This window comes from Tiliqua scincoides, chromosome 5, assembly GCF_035046505.1.
Source record: "Tiliqua scincoides isolate rTilSci1 chromosome 5, rTilSci1.hap2, whole genome shotgun sequence".
NCBI lineage: Eukaryota > Metazoa > Chordata > Lepidosauria > Squamata > Scincidae > Tiliqua > Tiliqua scincoides.
Genome location: NC_089825.1, coordinates 135,067,749 through 135,077,656, shown reverse-complemented (window position 1 = coordinate 135,077,656; position 9,908 = coordinate 135,067,749). Strand labels below are relative to the sequence as shown.

The 9,908-nt window shown below is 44.9% G+C and overlaps 1 protein-coding gene across 1 annotated transcript; it reads right to left on the bottom strand.

The window, feature by feature from the left end:
* Positions 1-2,747: 2,747 nt before the first annotated feature.
* On the bottom strand, positions 2,748-8,757 carry LOC136653707 (vomeronasal type-2 receptor 26-like). The gene is made up of 4 exons (XM_066630589.1): positions 8,320-8,757; positions 5,677-5,904; positions 4,631-4,757; positions 2,748-3,649 (listed from the first exon to the last, which is right to left on the bottom strand). Exons 1-4 carry the CDS (start codon positions 8,755-8,757, stop codon positions 2,748-2,750), a joined length of 1,695 nt encoding a protein of 564 aa, XP_066486686.1.
* Between the last annotated feature and the right edge of the window lie 1,151 nt (positions 8,758-9,908).

Genomic DNA, 9,908 nt, shown 5'->3' with positions numbered 1-9,908 from the left:
TACGTACAACATACAACCCACACCACATAACTGGGAGTGTGCAATTCAATTCACAGCAGAGAGATGGAGCTGCATATATTTGCAACCCTTTTTACTGAGAAGTAGATCCACTGCTTTCCATGGGCAAAAATTTCCCATGCTTTCCCACTGCTTTCCAAAGCAAAAATTTCACGTACTATAGGCGAGTATCTATGGTAAGTCCTATTTTGTTCAATGGGGCTTACTCTCTGGAAAGTGTGGTTAGGATTGCAGCCTTAACCTCTTCTCCTTCAATTAGAAAAGAACAGAAAAAAGCCTATAAAGTGTCAGCGATGGTTAGCGCCCCCCCCCCCAAAAAAAAAACCCCATCACAGTCTGGAACCTAAATTAGTTTCTAAAACCAAATGAAAGTTGTAGTCCTATACATGTCAACTCAGAAGTAAGTTCTGTTATATTCAATGAAGCTTACTCCTAGGAAAGTGTACACAGGATTGTTGCCAAAATCATGCCCTGCTGTCAGGGTGTATGAGAGGGGGGCTAAAGGGGGTAATTTGTACTCAGAACAAGGGTCAGAAAGGGGTTCAAGAGCCTAAGGAGGGGAACCAGAAATGTCCTAGTATCGTACATTTTCTGATCTCACCTGACTTTGCTGCCTGCACATGATGCTGGGGGCCAGGGCCTGGGGGGGGGGGTAAAGGGGGTAATTTGTGCCCAGGCCCAGGGTCACAAAAGGGCCCAGGAGCCAAAGGAGGGGACCGAGACTCACTGCGCATGTGGGATGCTGTCAATGCCAGGCAGACAGGTAGACCTGACCTATCTATTGGAAGATTGGTAGACCTTGGCTCCTATTCTGGCTTTTGCCACTTTCCCTTTGTTTTGCCCCATTCTACCCACCCCATTGCCACCCCTGACTTGGTTTCATCCCCTTCCTCTTTGGGAAGGGGCCCCAAAGAAACTTTGTACCCCTTGATAAAATTTCTCTCAGAGGCCCTGCTGGGGACACTACTGCAGACACACTACGGTGGCTACAGCTGAAAATCATACACACCAGGCCCAGGAACACAGACAGGACACTCCTTAACACAGTGTCAAATCTGGGGGGAAACCGGCCTGCTACAGTAGTTCTTTGGCTTGTGGATGTGCTTACCATGAAGACGTGTACAGGAGCTCAGAGACACAGCTGCAGGACTGCAGCTGCTGCAGAAGCCAGTTTTGGTACACACAGGACACTTTCCATTCTAGTGTGAAATATCCCGAAATACGATGATGCTAATTTTCTGATTTAGGAGTGCGCTTGGTTTAACACACTATTGTAACTAGTGGCCAATGCCACAAGTGCAGGCAATGTTTGCCCACACCTGCTTTAGAGCAAAACAGATTTTATCAAGCACAGGCATTGTGTGCTGTTGCTTGATAAAACCTGTTTAGCTCTAAAGCAGGGGTAGGCAAACATTTTGACAGGAGGGCTACATCATCTCTCTGACACTGTGTTGGGGGGCCGGGAAAAAAGAATTAATTTACATTTCAAATTTGAATAAATTTACATATATTTTCATAAATGAATACATTAGACACGGAACTTATATGAATGAATGAATTTGATTGAGCTTATTTATAATACACATGAGAACTATAATACAGGCTGTACTCCTAACCACACTTTCCTGAGAGTAAGCCCCATTGAACAAAATAGGATTAACTTCTGAGTAGAATTGGTTAGGATTGTGCCCAAAGGCATGTGGAACCACATGAGAACTATGCACTGTTTGCCACACACCTCTTGCACAGTGAAAACATACAGACCAAGCCAGAAACCCAAGGAGACATTAGTTGTTCAGAGGCAATGGGAAGGCATTTAAAATCAGGCCCAGGGAAAAGCAAAAAACACATGGAGACTATAAAAGGCCTTGCTCTAATTTGGCCCACAGCTTGTGTCTGGCATTTGCGACCAGCAGTTGCAGGCCAGAATGGGCCAACGTGGACCAGAGGCTCATTGGAGACTGGGGTCTCCCTGTGGCCCTGATTTGGGGTCCCCTAGTGCCACAAATGGCCCGCAGGCAGGGGTTTGCTCATCCCCTGTTCTAAAGGAATCCTCTATTAGCCCAATTGGGAGAAGGGCAGAGTTAAAATTCTTCCATCACCACAGAACTTGGTAGTTAACCTTTGAAAGGACCATTTCTTTTAACTTTCAGGTTCGGCCTCTGCAATTAGATAGTAATTATCCTGATCTTCCTCAATGAATTGTTGTAATATGGATAAAGGAGAAAATGTAGACGCACAATTTTCAATATTATACAGTGCACTGTAACTGTTTGATAGTATTATGCCAGGGACTAGACGGAAAGCCACTGAGACGTGATTAGCCATGGGACTCATACCCCCTTTCTATTCTGAAGCCACTGTTCCTGACTCGAAGACGATTATGAATAAAATAATTCAAAGTAAAACATTTATTTTAATAGTTTTAAGTTAACAATAAAATAGAAGGATACTCTGGGTTCAGCTCTTGTTATTCCAAAATTTCACCCTGAGCTTCTGCCAGGAAACCAAGAAAAATGCAACCTATGGCATAAGTACATTTTCACAATGTTTAAACTGAGAGTTTTTATCCTAGGTACACATCACAGTCATTTTGTTGGAGGGGGGGGTGCGTAGATTAGATTCTTATGTATAATCATCCCAGGCTTCACCTTTGGACAGAACACCAGCTCTTTCCATATGTCAGAGACAGGACACTGAAGGAAAAAAAAAACTGATTATTAGATACATCATTGTTGTCGTCTTATTAACTGTTCTCGTTTGTTCAGATCAGGCCGCAGGATAATGATGTAGCATTTGGGAGAAAAGATGCAGCCTAGTAGCCCAGCACTGGAGGCCAAGATGGAGAAGATCTCCACAGCCACCATGGCTTTTCCCCTTGTGCTCAGGTAGGTTGGCACAAAGGACACCCAAACGCTGCAAAAGACCAGCATGCTGAAGGTAATGAATTTGGCTTCATTGAAACTGTCTGGCAGTTTCCTGGCTAGAAAAGCCACACTGAAGCTGACAGAGGCCAGGAAGCCCATGTAGCCCAGGACAAAGTAAAACATGGTGGCCGAACCTTCATTACATTCCACTACAACTTCTCTAATCTGTGAGTGCATGTCCAGCTCGGGGAATGGAGGAGAAACAGCCAACCAAGCAGCACAAATGCCTACTTGAAAAAGAGTGCAGGATAAGACAATAAAGTGTGCCAATCTTTTCCCCACCCATTTCCGGAAAATGTTTCCAGGCTTGGAGGCCATGAATGCCACCACCACTGTGATGGTTTTGGCCAAGACAGACGAAACAGCAACAGAGAAGATGAGGCCAAAGGCTGTTTGCCGAACAAGGCAGGTTGTGTTTGTAGACTTTCCGATGAAGAGCAATGAGCAGAGGAAGCAAAGAAGGAGGGAAGTGAGAAGAACATATGTGAGGCTGCGGTTGTTGGCTTTGACAATGGGAGTGTCCCTTTGCTGAATGAAGATTCCCAGCACCACAGCTGTGATCACAGCAAAGAAAAGAGCCAAGGCAGCTAAAGTCATGCCCAGGGGTTCTGCATAAGATAAAAAGGTTGGTGTCTTGGGAATGCATCCATCTTGCTGCTTGTTTGGGTAATGACCTTCCATGCAAGGAATACAGTAATCCATGTCTGAAAAAGGAACACGAAAAAATCTAAGATTCTGTTCTTCTAAGGCAGCAGTTTTCAAACTCTTGGGGAGAGTTTGAGACGCTCTAAGTTCTTACGGGGCTGGGGGGAGGTAATCCATGTCTGGAAAAAGAACACATTCCACCTTCAAGCTACTATAATTGTTACCAGAAACTACTACCTGTTCTTCCAAGAGTGTCAGTGCTTTTGACACACTAGCAGCCCAATCTTATGATCCTGCTGTGCTGCTGGAAGGGTGGTGGTTGGTGGGAAGAATGGGTAGGGGGGTGGGATGAACAGGGTAGAGATCGGGGTGTGATGGAATGTGTGTCAAGAATGGGAAGGGGGCATTATCAGCTGCAGCATCTTTGCTGATATCCTATCCTTTTTCCCAGCCTCAACCCACCCAGTGGCAGTCCTGGAGAGGGTCGGGGGGGGCAAAAGCCCCAGGTGCCATGCCTGTGGGCCCCGTGGGGGTGGAACCTCTGTGCCTGCTGCAGCACTGCTGTGGCCACCTGCCCCTCAGAGCCATTCTGGGGGCAGGCAGAAGCCCCGTGTTGTATTCAAGGGTGGTCTGGAAGCCTTCTGAGTTCTCCGGAGTGCCCTGTTTAATGGTGCTCCGGAGGACTCAGAATGCTTTCAGAGCACCTGGGAACATTGTGTGAGGCTTCATAGGGTGTGTACGTATCAACGGGAGTGGCAGCGTGTTGCAGGGGGTGGCATGTTGTGGTCCCAGGGCAGCACAGGGGCCAGGTCTGCAACTGAATCCAGTTTGCCAAGTCAGCTCGGACCTGCCCCAGCAAAATTGTCCCCTCATGGCAGTGTACCCCTGGGGCAAGGGAACCAAGAATCTCGCAGAGACAACTGGGACTTCCCCTTTCGTGATGCAGGGTGTGCTCCAGCGGAAGGCTGTTCCAGAGAGGCGGGGGAGAGGGGTTAAAGAGGATTAATCCGATTCAAATTTCTTAGCTATACTCAGCTTACCGCTTTGATTTGAGATCTTCCCTTCTGGACACGGAGCACAATCATAGCAGCAAAATTTCTCCCCTTCCTTCCTTTTCCTGCTGGAACCAGGTGGGCAGTTATCATTACAGAGAGACAAGGGCGGCACCTGTCAAATCAAGGAAGTTTTACCATTAACACCAAGCATGTTTGGGGAGTTTTGGTGTACAAATGATGTGCCAGTTAAGAAGAGGGGTGATGAAAGTGTATAATACTATCCTTGAGCTCACAGGTGGCACATTTGCTCAAATGTACTCAAAATTATTAATGACATAGACATAAACACAAATAGAGGATGATAACAGTTTCCACACTTGGATGGAGCCCTGGTGTATTGAGGTCAAGAAGGAGGAGGTAGCAGTTGTTTTCTTGACCTGGCCTTGTTGTTGTTTTCTTGACCGGGAGCCTGTATTCAGCTGATCACTTCCAAAACTCAGGGCCCAATCTTATGCTTATTGCACCAAGCCATGCTGTGTTGGTTCTCTTCTTACACTGGCACTGACTGCCACTAAGTAGTCAGTGCAAGTAGCAAAACATCAGGAGAGGCAGGAGGGGATGGAAAGAGGGCAACTGGGGGGGCGGAGGGGTGGAATGGGCAGGAGATCTGAAGATTTCATCCCACTGGATATCTTAATCCCCTTCCTGGACCTGATCCTGCACACAGGTCAGTACAGAATTGTGACAGCAAAATAGATGTTCAAGGTCTGAATATACCTCTCTGTGCTGTGGATATTTACCCCTGAGTAAAGGAACTATTGTTCCCTTACCTGGAGAAGACCTCTGCAACTGACCCCCACCTTAGGATGCAGTGGTTGTGGTTTTGGTGCTGGTGCATCCATGGAGGTGGTGGTGGAAATGATAAGATTCGACTAAATGTACCTCTAAGGACTGCAGGGAAATCAACAGGTGAGTAGGAACTGGACCCCCAGACACCCACTGCCACCTACCTGTGTCTCTCTGCACATAGTAAAACAAAATTTCAAATTTTGACAGGAAATATTTACTTGCAAAAAACAAGATTTCCCAACCTGAATAAAATAGTCAGGCCACTCAATTCCATCCACATCAATGGCAAATGTTATGCCCGAATCAGCCTGAAGATTCAAACTCCCTACTTTGGCTCTGACATAGGAGTCATTCCTGAAAGTGATCAAGTTTGTAATATCGAATCCAGCTGCTAATTCTCCCTGTTCGTTGAACTTAATTTCCTCTCCACAACTGTTGTTGAACGAGAGCCTCAGAAGAAGTGAGTGGAGCTGGGTGGAAAGAGGCATGAAAGCATCAGGTTTAAAACCTACAATAATATTCCTAGTAAGCTGTTCTAAATGGAATTCCCTATATGAATTTCCTTCTTAGAGTGAAAAGGGTTTGATGGATTATTCTTTGACAAGTTATATTCGACCATAGCTTCCTTAGGGAGCATGTAAAGGAAAGATCATAGCCAGATTCTATGCCAATTAATTGCATGAGTTGGTTATGATGCTGATTGGGAGAACATCTGAAAAGAACCACGTGTCATGGTAGAGGGAGGGGTTCTCAGCATCTGTGGGCTGATCCAGGGCAGTAGGGCCTAGTGGTTAGCACACTCATACCTTTCCTGCCCCCCCCCCTCTTTCCCCTGCTTGGACACTCAGCAGAATGCAGAAAAGCCTTGGTACAGTGTCACCTCTGCCACCAGCCAGGAGATCAGGCTAAAGAGAGGGGCTAGCTGGGCAAAGCCCCAACTTTAAAAAAAAAAATAAAAATTGAACCTCTGTGTTTTCTATCAAAATCTTCCTCATACTAGCACTTGCAGAGGAAGTAGATGTGACAATCCACAGTGCTTCCCATTCCACAGACTGTGAAGACTCAATGTTCATGTATACTGTAAACAAATTACTAAAAGTCTAACCAAAAAGGGAAAAATGAAATGGTTGATAAAGGTTGTAGCAGTGCAATGCTGCTTTGGGAAGCACCCAAGGCTTAGGCCCTGTTGCTTGAGGGAGTGCAGAAAGCAGAAGCACTGAAGGAACTTTGGGAAAAGAAACTGAAGTAGCCGGAAGTCAGAGCTATGAATAAGACGGCAGACAAGGATTCAAATGTAGACGCAGGAGGGAAGGCTGGAGCTGAAGAAGGAGCTTCCGCTGCACCCCCCACAAGCCTTTTTATTGAGTCTCAAAGAGCACAGTATAAGCTGGGTTACTTTTGTTTAAAGATAAACATTAGCTGGCTCTAGTTTGACCACAATACATTCCTAGATAAAAAGCGTGTCTTCAAAGCACTGTCTCCCATCCTGTTTACGTAGGAACTAGGCAGTGAATTAAGGCTGTCTCAGAATGTGTTCTGAAAGCAAAATGCAGGTTTGCCTGCGGTGTGGCCAAGGTTCTCTAAGTCTTCTTGTTACAATGCCTTTTCCCCACAAAAGGTAGATAAGGAGGAAATAAACTTAGCAAAGGGGTATTCCCAACTGCACTTACAATTTATGTGAGCAGATGGTGCTGAGGCACTTCGTGTTGCATGTTAAAAGGACCAGCTGCAAGTTAAATCTGAGGACATAAGAACAGCCCTGCTGGATCAGGCCATAGGCCCATCTAGTTCAGCTTCTGTGTCTCACAGTGGCCCACCAAATGCCCAGGGAGCACACAAAACAGCAAGAGACCTGAATCCTGGTGCCTTCCCTTGCATCTGGCATTCTGACATAACCCATTTCTAAAATCAGGAGGTTGCACATACACATCATGGCTTGTAACCCGTGATGGATTTTTCCTCCTGAAATTTCTCCAATTCCCTTTTAAAGGCATCTAGGCCAGATGCCATCACCACATCCTGTGGCAAGGAGTTCCACAGATTAACTACACACTGAGTGAAGAAGTATTTTCTTTTGTCTGTCCTAACTCTCTGAACACTCAATTTTAGCAGATGTTCCCTGGTTCTGGTGTTGTGTGAGAGGGAAAAGAGCATCTCTCTATCCACTCTGTCCTTCCCAGGCATAATTTTGTATGTCTCTGGGCGCAATCCTAACTCACTTCCCAGCACCGACATAAGGGTAATACAACTTTGAGGTAAGGGAACAAACATTGCCGTACCTTCAGGAGGCCTCCGTGACTGCTCCCCATCTGCAGGATGCAGCACATGTCCCACTATCACAGCTATGCCAATGCTGGAAAGTTGGTTAGGATTGTGCCCTCAATCATGCCCCACTTCATGCGCCTCTCTTCTAGGCTGAAGAGGCCTGAATGCATTGTGGAAGGAGTACAAATGGCAAAAAAACCATAAGCACTGATGATCTGTAGCTAGACTTATTCCTGTCTTTTCAGGGTTACCCAGTAATCCAACATTTTCAATAATCTTCAGTGAGTCCCTTCCACCCAGAGCCCAATACATGGGCTTTGGGCTGCTGGAACAAAGAGAGCACTCCTTCTTGTCAGCTTGGAACTTTTAGCGCTAGGTTTTAACACCTAGTTTTTTTAACACAAAAAATGATGTTTTGCAGAGCAGAGGACTGCAGACCTCCTGCTCCCAGCATCTAAATGGCACAGCAACTGCCCCCAAATGCAGAGAAATGAGGAAATGCAGAGAAAATGCACAGGAAAAATAAACAGGGGAACTTGGGGAACGCAACCAGTCAGCTATCACCTTTCAGGAACCTGAGGACTCACAGTAAAATGGTAACATTGAATTGACAGGATTACCTGCCAGGGCTCCAGGTTCAGTCTTTTTCCATTCCCTCTTTCTTCATATCTGGCTCTGGGGGAAGGCAGGAGATGCAAGGCATGTGCCACAGCATAGACAGCATTATAGATACTATAGCTGTGGCCTGTCATGCTCATTTCAAAAACAGGTGCTGGGAGGCCCTCCAGCTCCTCCTCTCCAGTACATTGTCTTCTACTCTTTGGAGGCACACCACGTTTTGGGAACGAACAGCCAAATGCATGCTCCCAGAACATCTTCATAAAGTCATTATTTTTATCCTCCAAAGGGTCTATATTCTGAAGAAAGTCTGTGAATCCAGCAGGCTGATTGGAATGAATTGAGAAGGAAAGAGCACCATGGAAGAGAGCATCACGGAATGGCTGAGTATTAACTATCTTGTAATAGATGTTGCTTGTAAAATCAATCTGGGCTGTCATAATCCACAATTTACCTTCAGGGGGTTTAAATCCAGGAATGACTAGAGGAATCATATTTATAGCACACATAGCGGTCGTCAATGATATAGTATTTGGAATGTCCGCATAGAAAACAATTGCATTGGCTTTACTCTCCAGGAACACTGGCATATGGTTCACAAGTTTTTTGAGAAATTCAGTTTTTGTCACAGCATGAATTAGCCCTTTTTCCCTTTCAGTGAAAGCTGAACAAATTCCATTTTGGGACAGCATGGGTTCCAAGACCTGTAAGAAATGTTCTCCAGCTTCATTATCCATAGCAAGGAGGCCGACCCATTTCCATCCAAAATGCAGACATAACTGGACAATTCCCCAGTACTGAAGGGCTTCATTGGGGACCATGCGATAAAAGGAAGGGAATTTGGAATTGTCCTTCTTTTCTGGTTCAAATGAGCCATAGGAAAACTTGAAAAATAGAATCCAGTTACTTTAGGCATGAAATAGGATTATTTGAAATTCATACTATGTACTCGCTTAGAAGTTAATTTCTAATTCACTTTTTTTTAAAGATAGAAATCCTGATGGCTGCTTGGATTGAATTATAAATGTACTTTCCAGTCTTTAAACTGTTTAAAGAAAAACTGTGTATTTTGTCCCACTTCGACAGAAGATAATTCAATTTATTTATTTTTTATTTTTTTGAGGGGGGAAAAAAAGTTTGGGAAGGCTGAAATGTTTGTGCCATCTGATATACTCAAAAATAGAAAAATTCTTAGATTTCACTTATCTCTTTAATCCTACATATATTTTTTCAGAAGATAATGTTCCTGCCCTGAGTACCTGGTGACACATCTAATCATAAAAGAAGGGAAGAGTGACTTGCATGTGGAATGAAGAAAAGTGTTTGTGGCCCTCCCAAGTATAGTTCTTACCTGTGGAATCTTGAAAAGACCTAAGGTGTTTGACATATATGAGGAGATATCGGAGTCAAGTCCACCAATGACTCCAATTAAATTTTTCTTGGAGCCACAGTTGTAGTTGGGGATGAACCTGGATGACTGAAAGAGCAGGCCCAGAGTATTGCGGTAGGTTGTCCTTGCAACATTGTAGCTGTCATAGATATGAAATCCCAGAGTGATATTGGGCAAGATTTCAGAGTTTTCATTGATCTC

Excerpts from the sequence above, each read along its gene's own strand:
- LOC136653707 (XM_066630589.1), bottom strand. The coding sequence starts at position 8,757 with ATGACAGCCCAGATTGATTTTACAAGCAACATCTATTACAAGATAGTT. Across the intron at positions 4,758-5,676 it reads GGCCTGACTATTTTATTCAG|GTGCCGCCCTTGTCTCTCTG; the intron begins GTTGGGAAATCT and ends TTGATTTGACAG. Across the intron at positions 3,650-4,630 it reads GAAGATCTCAAATCAAAGCG|ACATGGATTACTGTATTCCT; the intron begins GTAAGCTGAGTA and ends TTCCTTTTTCAG.